The sequence below is a fragment of the Acomys minous genome (genome assembly GCF_964271855.1).
Source record: "Acomys minous genome assembly, chromosome: 2".
NCBI classification, from domain to species: domain Eukaryota; kingdom Metazoa; phylum Chordata; class Mammalia; order Rodentia; family Muridae; genus Acomys; species Acomys minous.
In genome coordinates, this window is record NC_140484.1 from 56,936,495 (window position 1) to 56,949,085 (window position 12,591).

General features: G+C 45.5%; 1 protein-coding gene across 1 annotated transcript; it reads right to left on the minus strand.

Annotated features, from left to right (window-relative positions):
- Positions 1 to 6,419: 6,419 nt before the first annotated feature.
- On the minus strand, positions 6,420 to 7,388 carry LOC311592938 (uncharacterized protein). The gene is made up of 2 exons (XM_084773842.1): positions 6,713 to 7,388; positions 6,420 to 6,634 (listed from the first exon to the last, which is right to left on the minus strand). Exon 1 carries the CDS (start codon positions 7,328 to 7,330, stop codon positions 6,752 to 6,754), a length of 579 nt encoding a protein of 192 aa, XP_084629968.1. The 5' UTR covers positions 7,331 to 7,388; the 3' UTR covers positions 6,420 to 6,634; positions 6,713 to 6,751.
- Positions 7,389 to 12,591: the final 5,203 nt, after the last annotated feature.

Below are 12,591 nucleotides of genomic sequence, written 5' to 3' on the forward strand. Positions count from 1 at the left end.
GAGTTTCCATTGCCCTAGGATTCTAGCTAGTCTTCAAGATGCCTCCCAATCCCAGTTACCTCTACCGGTGCTCTCTCCATCCTCCTCAGATCTGATCCCTCCTGTTCCAATCCCCACCCCTCCCCTTCATCTACCCACAATGTCTGTTCTGTTTCTCCTTCCCAGGGAGATTCATGCACCCCACCTTATTCTTGATTGCTCCCCCCCCCTTACTACTTAGCTTCTCTCGGTCTGTGGATTGTAACATGATTATCCTGTACTTTATAGCTAATATCCACTTATAAGTGAATATATAACCATGTTTGTCTTTCTGGATTTGGGTTGCTTCACTCAGGATGATTTTTTTTTCTTGTTTCAACCATTTGTCTGAAAATTTTATGATTTTTCAACAGCTGAGTAATGCTCCATTGTGTAAACGTACCACATTTTCTTTATCCATTCTTTGGTTGAGGGACATCTAGGTAGTTTTCAATTTCTGGATATTATGAATAAATCTGCTATAAATATAGTTGGGCAAGTGTCCTTGTGATATAGTGGAACATATTTTGTGCCTATGCCCAGGATTGGTATAGCTGAGTCTTGAGATAAAACTATTCTCAATTTTCTGAGAAACTACCAGATTGATTTCCACAATGGTTGTACAAGTTTGCACTCCCACCAGCAATGGAGGAGTGTTTCTCTTGCTCAACATCCTCGCCAGCATATGTTATCACTTCATTTTATTTTTTTTAATCTTAGCCACTCTGGTGGGTATAAGATGGAATCTCGGGGGCCTTTTGATTTGCAATCCCCTGATGACTAAGAATATTGAACATTCGAGATTGCTTTGTTAAGAAATTCTCTGTTTTAGCTCTGTACCTGATTTTTATTGGGTTATTTGGTTTGTTGGTGTTTAATTTCTTGAGTTCTTTACATATTTTGGATATTGGCCCTCTGTCTGATGTAGGGTTGGTGAAGATACTTTCCCATTCTCTAGGCTGCCATTTGTCCTATTCACTGTGTCTTTGCCTTACAGACACTTTTCAGTTTCAGGAAGTCCCATTTATTAATTGTTGATCTTAGTGCCTGAGCTGTTGATGTTCTGTTCAAGAAATTGTCTCCTATACCAATGCTTTCAATGCTCTTCCTTGCTTTCTCTTCTATCAGATTAGTGTTTCTGGTTTTATGTTGAGGTCTTTGATTGTGGAGGAATACCTTGAGTGGATGTAGCAGCTGTCAGTAAAGCGCTGTTTAGCCAATCAGCTGGGCAGAAGGACAGGAGAGAAGGAGGAGCCGGGAGCCAATAGTTAAGAGGGACAGTTGACAGAGGGAGTTAGTGGAAAGAAGCTGCCCAAGGAGGATCAGATTAGCAAGTGCTTGGGATATAGTAGGTTATGAGGATTAGAGTAGTTTATTGTTAGATTAGTAGCAGTTTAGATTCTGCCCAGGGTAGTGCTTGCAGCTTTGAATTATACTTCAGTCTTATTGTGTCAGTTATTGGCTTCTTAGGCCATACAGATATATTAACTGCAACAGTTGATCTTAGTGCCTGAGTCATTGGTGTTCTGTTCAGGAAATTGTCTCCTGTACCGATGCTTTCAAGGCTCTTCCCTGCTTTGTCTTCTATTAGATTAGTGCATCTGGCTTTATGTTGAGGCCTTTGATTCACTTGGACTTGAGTTTTGTGTAGGGTGGTATTTACACTCTTCTACATGCAGACACCCAGTTAGACCAGCACCGCTTGCTGAAGATGCTTTCATTTCCCATGGTATGGTTTTGGCTTCTTTGTCAGAAATCAGGAGTCTGTAGGTGTGTAGATTTATTCTGGGGTCTTTAATTTGATTCTGTTGATCTACCTGTCTGTTTTTATGCCAGTACCATACGGTTTTTATTATTATATCTCGGTAGTACAGCTTGAAATCAGAGGTGTGATCTATCCAGAAATTCTTTTATTGTACAGGATTGTTTTTAGCTATCCTGAGTTTTTGAGAATTGCTCTTTCAACGTCTGTAAAGAATCATGTTGAAATTTTGATTGAAATTTCATTGAGTATGAATATTGATTTTGGGAAGATGGCTATCTTTACAGTGTTAACCCTACCAATTCACGAGCATGGAAGATCTTTCCATCTTCTGATATCTTCTTCAATTTCTTCTCCTTCTCCATCTCCTTCTCTTCTTCTTTGGCTTTTTGAGACAGGGTCTCTTTGTGTAGCCTTGGCTGTCCTGGACTTGCTTTGTAGACCAGGCTGGCCTGGAACTCACAGCGATCCACCTGCCTCTGCCTCCCAAGTGCTGGGATTAAAGGCCTGCATGACCATGCCTGGCCCAATTTCTTCTTCAAAGACTTGAAATTCTTGTCATACAGGTCTTTCACTTACTTGGTTAGAGTTACATTAATTTGTGGTTATTGTGAAGGCTGTTGTTTCCCTAATTTCTTTCTCTTACCATTTGTTTATAGGATGGCTATTGGTTTTACTTTTAGTTAACTTTGCATCCAGCCAGTTCACTGAAGGTGTTTATGAGTTGCAGGAGTTCCCTGGTAGAATTTTGGGGATCACTTATGTATACTATCACATCATCTGCAAATAACAATACTTTGACTTCTTCCTTTCCAATTTACACCCCCCTGATCTCCTTTAGTTGTCTTATTGCTCTAGCTAGAACGTCAAATACTATATTGACTCAATATAGAGAGGGTGGGCAGCTTGTCTTGTCCTTGATTTTAGTGGAATTAAGTTTCTCTCCATTTAATTTGATGTTGGCTATAGGCTTTCTCTATATTGCCTTTATTGTGTTTAGGTATGTGCCTTGTATCCCTGATCTCTTCAAGACTTTTAACATGAAGGGGTATTAGATTTGCCAAAGATTTTTTTCATCATCTAATGAGATGATCATGTGACTTTTTTTCTTTCAGTTTGTTTATTTGGTGGATTACATTGATAGATTTTCACATATTGAACCATCCCTGCATGCCTGGGATGAAGCCTACTTGATCATGGTAGATGATATTTTTGATGTGCTCTTGGATTCAGTTTGTGAGTATTTTATTGAGTATTTTTACATCAATGGTCTTAAGGGAAATTGGTCTTAAATTCTCTTTCTTAGTTTGAGTCTTTAGGTATCAGGATGACTTTGGCCTGGTAGAATGAGTTTGGCAATGTTTTTTCTGTTTCTATTTTGTGGAATAGTTTGAGGAGTATTGGTATTAGCTCTTCTTTGAAAGTCTGGTAGTAGTCTGTGCTAAAACCATCTGCCCTTTTATTGGTTGGGGGACTTTTAAGGACTGCCTCTATTTCCTTAGAGGGATTTCCTCCTTTTTAATTTGTAACCCTTTGATCTCCTTACTTGTCTTATTGCTCTAGCTAAAACTTCAAGTACTATACCTCCTACCCCTTACTTTAGAGAAAACTATAGGAAATATGATGTAAGGTTCCCAGGGGTGGACAGAAGCAAAGCCTATTTAAGGCTCTACAAGACTGACCAACCAATTAGAACTGCTGTGACTATGGAGAGCTGGGGTGTCACAGACCGGAGAGGCCTGAAGCTCTCCAGCAGCAGCTCATTGTCCACCATCCTGTCTGAACTGATATACTTAACAGCCTTATGACCAGGAGATAAAATCCTATGGAATACACAAACAGACCCCTAGCTTCCTTAGACCCATAGCTATGGGTGCCCCCAGGTAACACCTGAGCCTACAGCAGACGTGTCTCTGCTTGGCTGTAACTCACCTACATGATATTTCCACCGAGGGAGGTATTTGGGAAGTGTTATGATTTATGGTTTTCCTCAGAAAATAGAATTTGGGATAACATGAGTGTGCTTTCTTGGATCATGGTTATTCATATTTGACTCCAGGATAAACTTGTGTTTATGCATTGCCAGAAATGATTGATTTGAACATGGAAAATGTTATCAACACACATGCTGAATAGCCTCCTCTCTCTCTTTCCCTCTCTCTCTCTCTCTCTCTCTCTCTCTCTCTCACACACACACACACACACACACACACACATACACACACACACACACACACACGCACACACACAGGCATACAAACACACACATATACAAACACATAGAAACACTTGCATACACATACATACAAAACACATTTTAGGTGTGAGTTAAAATTATTTGTTTGAGCATATTGATGTAGAGTTTAAAAATCATTGTTTTGATATGACTAATACATTTGTAATATTTAAAACTCCTTGTAGCATCTATGAAATATGAGTTTGAGGGGAGGACCTGGCAATGAGAAATTCAGAGATCCAGCTGAATTTCCACCTGTGTCTAGATACAGAAGAAAAAAGATGGAGCCCCTAATGCTCAGAGAGGACACAGGCACAGCAGGGTGGCCAGCAGACAGTCAGAACATGTGGTGTATCCATTCCCTGGCCTTTAGAGTCTCAATATACAAGTATGTGTGTGTTGAGGTCAAAGGTCAACCTTGAGTGTTGTTCCTCTGGTACTATCCATCTTGTTTTTTGAGGCAGGGTCTCTCACTGGCCTGGAACTCATCAAAATTCCCTGCCCCTGCCTCCGTGGGGCTAGGATTATCAGTGCACCCCACAACACCCAGATTTTTCACTTTAATTCTGGGAAATGAACTAGGGTCCTCTGGCTTGCAAGGCAGGCACTTTACAAATTAAGCCATCCACATACTCTTAAGATCAGCTCATCAGAGTAAGCAGAAACAAGAAGAAGGGATTTTGATTGCTACGAGTGTGAGGCCACCACAGCCTACATAGCAACTCAAGGATAGTCAAGGCTGCAGAGTAAGACTTTGTCTCAAATAAACAACAAATGCATATATATATTGCTTATATGCAACACACACTCAAACACATACACACATAGTTTGGGTTTAAATCATTCTTTGCTTGGTTTTAGACCTAGGTCACTTTCTACTGATGTGTTATGACCTTTACAAAGTAAAGAGTTCACCATAGTGTATATGGTACCCTTTAGTCATATCCCTGCTGTCTTTTTTTCTTTTTTTCTGTCTTTTTCTTTTTTGGGGGGGCAGGGGTTGTTGGTTGGTTGGTTTTGGGGGGCAGTTTTTTGTTTGTTTTTAAGACAGAGTTTCTCTGTCCGTAGCCCTGGCTGTACTGGAACTCACTCTGTAGACCAGGCTGGCCTCGAACTCACAGAGATCCGCCTGGCTCTGCCTCCTGAGTGCTGGGACTGTGGGCGTGTGCCGCTGCACCTGACTCTGCCGTTCTTTCTTAATCATCTCCCTTTCCCACTTCTGCTTCCTCCATCATCCCCTTTCACATTCATGCTCATTTTTTAAAAGGAGCAACCGCATAATCATATGATATTGTTTTAAATTTAATCTTTTATTTAATTGTTTATTAGAGCACATTTAATTGTTCATTTGTTTGTAGTACTGAGGACGGAAGCCTCAGCCTCAGCACTGCTAGGCAAGTGCCCTACCACTGAGCTACACTCCCTACTCACATTCCCTGCTCCAAACCCCATTTGTTTGCCTGTAGGTCTTGTTTCTAGCCATCTTGTTACCTTGGCTTATTAGTTCTAGTAAACTGTTTGAACCTCACACATCAAACCATGCCATTGACAAGTTGTAGCACTAATTCTCTCCTAATACTTAAAGTTTTACTTGTTTTTCCTGCCTTACTGAAGTGGCCACCCTCACATGGCACCGTCCCTGCGCACCTATCTGTGCCCTTGTGGTCTCTCTGAGCGATAGCTCCCACTCAGGATTTGACAGGATTGTCTCTTGCAAAAATCCCCAAGCCAGTTGTGGTGGCACACACCTTTAATCCCAGCACTCAGGAGGCAGAGGCAGGTGGATCTCTGTGAGTTCAAGGCCAAGGCCAGCCTCATATACAGAGTGAGTTGAAGGATAAGCCAAGGTTACACAGAGAAACCCTGTCTCAATAACTAACTAACTAACTAAATAAATAAATAAATAAATAAACAAAAACCAATCCAATTTCTGAGTAATGTCCCACATGAAGGGCCGGGTTGTGAGCTTCATTACACAAACCCTCAAGAATGACTTGCCACTTCTGTCCAGCATGCAGAGGGGACTTGTTAAGTCAGTCTTCCTGGAGTGCCTTGAAACAAAACTCAGTAACCGCAATACATTCATGCAAGGCTTCCTCTAGACACCAGGCTTCTGAGACACCCATGTGACAGGGAGCAGTGGTTGTCTACACCTCCTCCCCTCCAGCAAGTGGCCCCAACCCCCACCTATTCCTTCCCAACACCGGTCACTGACCCTGTCTTCCAATGCTATCTACCCACATTCAATGGGGCTCTGAGCTCTAATTGGCTCTGTAGCTAGGGCCCAACAAAGGAGAGGTACAGCAAAGAAAACCATGGTGTCAGTACTAAGGGGCAGACTACATGGGCTGGCGGTGGGGGCAGAGAACCTAGAGAAGGGAGAACAGAAGACAGGAGAATGAATTTGTTCTGTGGACAGTGTTTATTTAGGGATATGGGACCAGAAACTGATCCGTAGGAAGCCAGAAAGATAAAAACTAGTCAGCCGGGGTCATCAGCTGTCAGATTGGACTTACAAAGAGGGTGAGACAGGAAAGGAAATCTACCTACCAGAGAAGAGGTGAGCGTGGGGCCAGGAGTCAGGTCCAGGTGGTGGGAGATATCTTGGACTTTTCTCTCTGTTGGAGGAGTCTTTGGTGAGCAGTAGGATGAAAATCATAGCGCTCCAGGACAGAACAGCTAGACAGTCAGGGTACCTGCATCAGCTCTGCCACCTGAGGTCTGTGGCCAGAGTCTCAGATCTTGCACTGGCAGCATACAGGTGCACAGCAGCTGGACTGACAGCAGGAAGACCCACAACCTGAAGAGCAGCAGGGCTTGCAGCAGCTGGACTGACAGCAACAAGGCTTGCAGCAGCTGGATTGACAGCAGCAGGGTTTGCAACAGCTGGACTGACAGCAGCAGGGCTTGCAGCAGCTAGATTGACAGCAACAAGGCTTGCAGCAGCTGGATTGACAGCAGCAAGGTTTGCAGCAGCTGGACTGACAGCAGCAGGGCTTGCAGCAGCAGGACTGACAGCAGCAGGAGCCACAGCCTCCTTTGCAGCCCCCACAAGAGCCACAGCCTCCCTTGCAGCCCCCACAGGAGCCACAGCCTCCCTTGCAGCCCCCACAGGAACCACAGCCTCCCTTGCAGCCCCCACAGCTGGAGCAGGAACAGCTAGGCACACAACAGCACACAGGCTTGCAGCAGCACACAGGCTTGCAGCAGCAGCAGGAGCCACAGCCCCCACAGCTGGAGCCACAGCCCCCACAGCTAGAGCCACAGCCCCCACAGCTGGAGCCACAGCCTCCTGAACAGCCACAGCAAGTCATGGTTCTGGTGTTGGGTTGAGGATGGAGCAGGTCAGAGGAGCAGGTGGAGAGGGAAGATGTGCAGATGTGGAGCCTCCTGAGCCTGGGGCCTTTATATCCCCGCCCAGGTCAGGTGTGAGGCTGCACGTGGTCACTTCCCGGTTCCTGGATGTGTCATAGTCTAGGGCTCTCTTCTGCATGGTGTTACGCATTACCTCTGCTTTCCTGTTCCTTTCTCAAACAGAGTGCCACATCTCCCAGGGGATGCTTCTCCTTGGTAAACATTACCAAGAGTCTAGTAGATTTCCCCTTTGGTGCTATAGGGAAGCACAGAGACAGGAATGTTACCTTGGACTTGCTAGTTTGTTTGAGAACAGCTCCTGTATTGTTCTTCTCTGGACCACTTTGTTGTTGTTGTTGTTTTTCAAGACCAGGGTTTCTCCTTGGCTGTCCCAGGCTCATTTTGTAGACCAGGCTGGCCTCGAACTCACAGTGATCCACCTGCCTCTGCCTCCTGAGTGCTGGGATTAAAGGCATATGCCACCATGCCTGGCTTCCCTGGACCACTTTTTAAGATTATCTGTAGAGACAAAGTTTCCCCATGTAGGTAGAGCTATGGAGGGAGCTCAGGCAGGCCACGAGCCCACTATATAGCTCAGGCTTACATAGAACTTGCAGCTACCTTTGCTGCCTCAGGCCCTCTAGAGCTAGGGTTATAGGGGTGCTCCAACATGCCTGGCCGAGCACTGCCTTCTAAAGCTATGTTCCATGCTCAAGCAGAGTCAGGACACAGGGGTCACGGCCGTTAGAAGCTACCTAGGGACTGATTCTGCAGGTCTAGAGCCTAGGCTCACCTCTGCTAGGCTCCTACCTGCTCAAGGCATGTGGGAAGCTTTGAGTGTAGACTGAAACACGGTCAGAAGACTTGATCCCAGAGCTCGTCTCCACTCCACATAGTATTTCTGTCTATGAAGGACACATTCTAGGCCTTTTGATCCAAAAATCTACTATTGCCCAATTGTAGACAAGGGTAGGTAGAATGCCAGCTGTCCAGTGACACTTATATGCAACTTTGTGTAAATAGGCCTGGAATCCTGCCTGGGGTCTGAGCTGGAGAAGATGCTCTGTGCTGTTCCCCAAGAAGCCACACGGTGTCGCTGTGATAGCCCAGCCGTCCGTCCCTCTGCCTCACACTCCAGAGGTTCTTCCAGCTGAAGGTTCCTCTTGCTGCCTGTTCTGTCTCCCTACCCACCCACCCCACCCCACCCCCGCACCCCACCCCCCACTCCCTATCTTGTTTGGGAAGTAGCAGCTGCATCTGGACACGGGTGCAAAGATACCAAAGAAAGCCTCAGCCAGAACGAAGCAAACTTAGGAACACGCAAGCCCAACCAGTGGCTGGGACCTGACTGGCACTTGGAAGATGAGTGTAATTTTCTCATAAACTTTGGTTTATTAGGAATGAAGGTGAGGGAAGGGAAGGGAGGGGAAAGGAGGGGAAGGGAGGGGAGGGGAGGGAAGGGGAAGGGGAAGGGAGGGGAAAGGAGGGGAGGGGAGGGAAGGGGAAGGGGAAGGGAGGGGAAGGGAAGGGAGGGGAAGGGAGGGGAGGAGTAGGGAAGGGAGGGGAAGGGAAAGGAAGGGAGAGGAGGGGAAGGGAAGGGAAGGGAGAGGAGGGGAAGGGAAGGGAAGGGAAGGGAAGGGGAGGGAAGGGAAGGGAAGGGGAGGGAAGGGAAGGGAAGGGGAGGGAAGGGAAGGGAAGGGGAGGGAAGGGAAGGGAAGGGGAGGGAAGGGAAGGAAAACAGGACTAAGGAGATGGCTTACTTGGTAAAGTATTTGCCTTGTAAGCTCAAGAACCTGACTTTTAGCCACAGAACCTGAGTAAAAAGGCCAGGAATTGCTGGGCATGGTGGCACAAGTTGAAACCCTAGCACTTGAGGCTGAGGAAGACAGATCTCTGTGAGCTGGAGGCCAGCCGGGTCAACATAGCAAATTTCAGGACAGCCTGGGATACGGAGTAACAGCCCAATATAAAACAAAATAAAACAAAACAAACAGCCAGGACTGGTAGAGCATGCTTGTAATCCCAACGCTGGGTGGGTAGAATTTGTTTTGGAAGAAAATTCTTAACAAAATCTCTGTAGCCTACATAAAATTTTGTAATGAACTTCTATCTTATACTGAAAGCAGCATGGTTTTATATGAACTGTACTTTCATTAACTGTTTCAGATGCTTCTAGTTCCTCTAAGATGCTTACTCCATAGGACTGGTTATCTCTTCTAAATGCTGAGATAAAATTTGCTTTCTCAGCCTCAGTTTCCATTTGGAAGCTGCAGAGCCAAAGTCTTCCACCCAGAATGAAAAATCAAAATTGACATTCAACTAGTTGGCTTTTTATTTAGGTTTGACAGAGGTAAAGCCCTATAAAACCACTTTGGTTTTTTCATCTCAAATATTACACAGTTAACTATTACATTCCTGTATTTAGCTAGCCACTTTCAAAGAAAGAGAGAAAAAATGAGGCAATATTTCCCTGTAAGTTAATATAGTTCAAAAACTGTCCCTAAAACTCCCATATTCATATGCACTTGCATGGCATGCACACGCCTGCACACGCAAGCACATGTACACACATTCACACACGTGCATACACACACACCATGCACACATGCATGCATACAAATTTTGTTAGGCATGCCAAAAAAAAAAGAATTTTATTAAGGAATAAGCCAAGAAAAACACATGCAAAACTGAAGGCACCAGAGGTTCACTGCTAGGTTACGTTGGGGACTCTGGGGGCAGGCTATGTTTTTGCTCCCATTTGTTTTAACACATGGCAAGTCTGCAAAGGACTAGACAGAGCTGGCAGAAGCTTAACATTTGTACAATTCACTAACCACAGCGGTGCTGTTCCCAATACCTCTGCTTCTGCCTCACCCTGATGGCTCAGTAAGCGTCTCCCTAGTTAACACACCTTGGCCCTTGCACTCCTCAGGGTATGGGACTCTGCTAAGCTGTTAGGATTCTTTCCCAACCATTTTGGCCACTGTTGTTTGGTGACAGGCTCTGTCTTTTGGCATCCTGACAAAATTTTTTTTGGGAAACTGCCACATGCCAGGGAAGGTTGAAATGTCTTGGTCTTTGGGTATCTGTTGAGGCATTGGGATTCTGTTGAGCCTAAGGTGTATTAACTAGGGAGAAATTTACTGAGGGTTACATTTTCTCAGAGTACAAAACAAAACCCAAGGAGTTATTGGGAGACTGAGACACCCACTAACTCTTCTTAGACAGTAAGGGCAAGATCATGTACGGTGGATCAGTAGCTAGGCTGAAGGACCCTCCACTGAGTGAGACAATGACACTTGAACTGGTCAGAGGGAACATATGTGAAGAGTGAACCTTACTGGTTCAGCCCATGATGTTATTAAAAAAAAAAAGACCCATCTCAATATAGATCGCTCCAGTCTCCATAAGCCACAGAAAAGCCCACTCTTGGGAGTTCTTTCTCACCTTCCCTTAATAAGTTTACACTCATGGCTTTGTGACCATCAATTCTTCTGTACCCTTGCTATAAAGAAATAAAGTCTGATAGTTCATTCAAATGATGTCTTGAGCCAGCCTAGGTCCAAATCTAGATGAACAGGAAAAAAAAAAACAACACGGAACCCCTGTTAGCCATTCCCCCACCCAAAACTCCACACTCACACAGAACCAAACTAGGAGCTTAGAGTGAACAGTTACTAATAGCCAACCTTGCCTTGCGAGGTCGTACACCTGATAAGCTCTAAAGAAAACAGGATATGAAATGAAGAATTCATACAGATGGTTGTTGTTGTTGTTGCTGCTGCTGTTGGGAAAAAGACAAGTGGAAGCAGCAGAAAGATAAGACCAGATGACAGGTAAGAGTGTATCCTCCACCAGGCACAGTGGCACAGGCTTTAAATCCCAGCACTTGGGAGGCAGAGGCAGGCAGGTCTCGGTGACTTCAAGGCCAGCCTGGACAGCCAGGGCTACACAGAGAAACTCCGTCTCTAAAGACAAAAACAAAACAAAACAATGAGGCTGAGGGGACTGACCCCAGGCAGAGACATGCAGAGCTGGCTGGGGACGACAGTCTTTATTTTCTGCACTGAGTGATGCTGTGAGGCCAGGACACACACTGACAAGCCGAGAAGACACTGGAAATCAGCATCTGCCCTCTAGACTTATATCTGTGTCTGTGACAATGGAGGCTCACTCACTACACAGCCCTGGCTGACCTGTAACTCTCTCTATAGACCAGGTTAGCTTAGAACGCACAGAGATCTGCCTACCTCTGTCTCCCAGTGCTGGATTAAAGGTCTACACCTCCATGCCTGGCAAAGTTTGTTTTTAAAACACTACACCTCCAGAAGATGACATTTTCCAAGAAAATAAAGCCATATTGGGAAGACAGAATGGGGGGATTCAGTCAAATCACTCTTGGGGAAATCCTGGTCTAGCATATCCCATGTGAAGAAGAAGATACAGGTGACTCGGTGAGTCACAGAGTTCAGGTCTGCTGAAGAAACTACCAATGTTACAGGCTGAAGAAAGGGAGTGCTGAAATGGGCTAGTGGAAACCTGAAATCCAGGAAGCAAGCAAACACACACCCAGGAAGCGCCGCAGTCATGGGATGACAGCAAGGCTCATGGCTGTCTCTTTTTATAGCTTAAAGGAAGGGGGTTGTGCATCTTCTGGACACTTGTTTGTGTTTGGTTTGGTTCCTGGTTTTTCGAGACAGGGTTTCTCCATGTAATAGCCTGAATGTTCTGGACTCGCTTTGTAGACCAGGCTGGCCCTGAACTCTCGAAGAGTCACCTGTCCCTGCCTCCCAAGTGCTGGGATTAGATGAATGTGCCACCACACCTGGGTGTTTTGGGTTTTGTTTTGATTAGTTTTTGAGACAGGGTTTCTCTGTGTAGCCTCGGCTGTCCTGAACTCACTTTGTAGACAAGGCTGGTCTCAGTGTCACAGAGATCTGCCTGCTTCTTCCTCCCCCAGTGCAGGATAATAGGTGCATGCCACCATGCCCGGCTTCTGGACACTTGGTAATGTTTACCGAGGAGAAGCATCCCCTGGGAGATGTGGCACTCTGTTTGGGAAAGGAACAAGGAAAGCAGAGGTAATGGGTAACACCATGCAGAAGAGAGCCCTAGACTATGACACATCCAGGAACTGGGAAGTGACCACGTGCAGCCTCACACCTGACCTGGGTGGGGATATAAAGGCCCCAGGCTCAGGAGGCTCCACACCTGCACATCT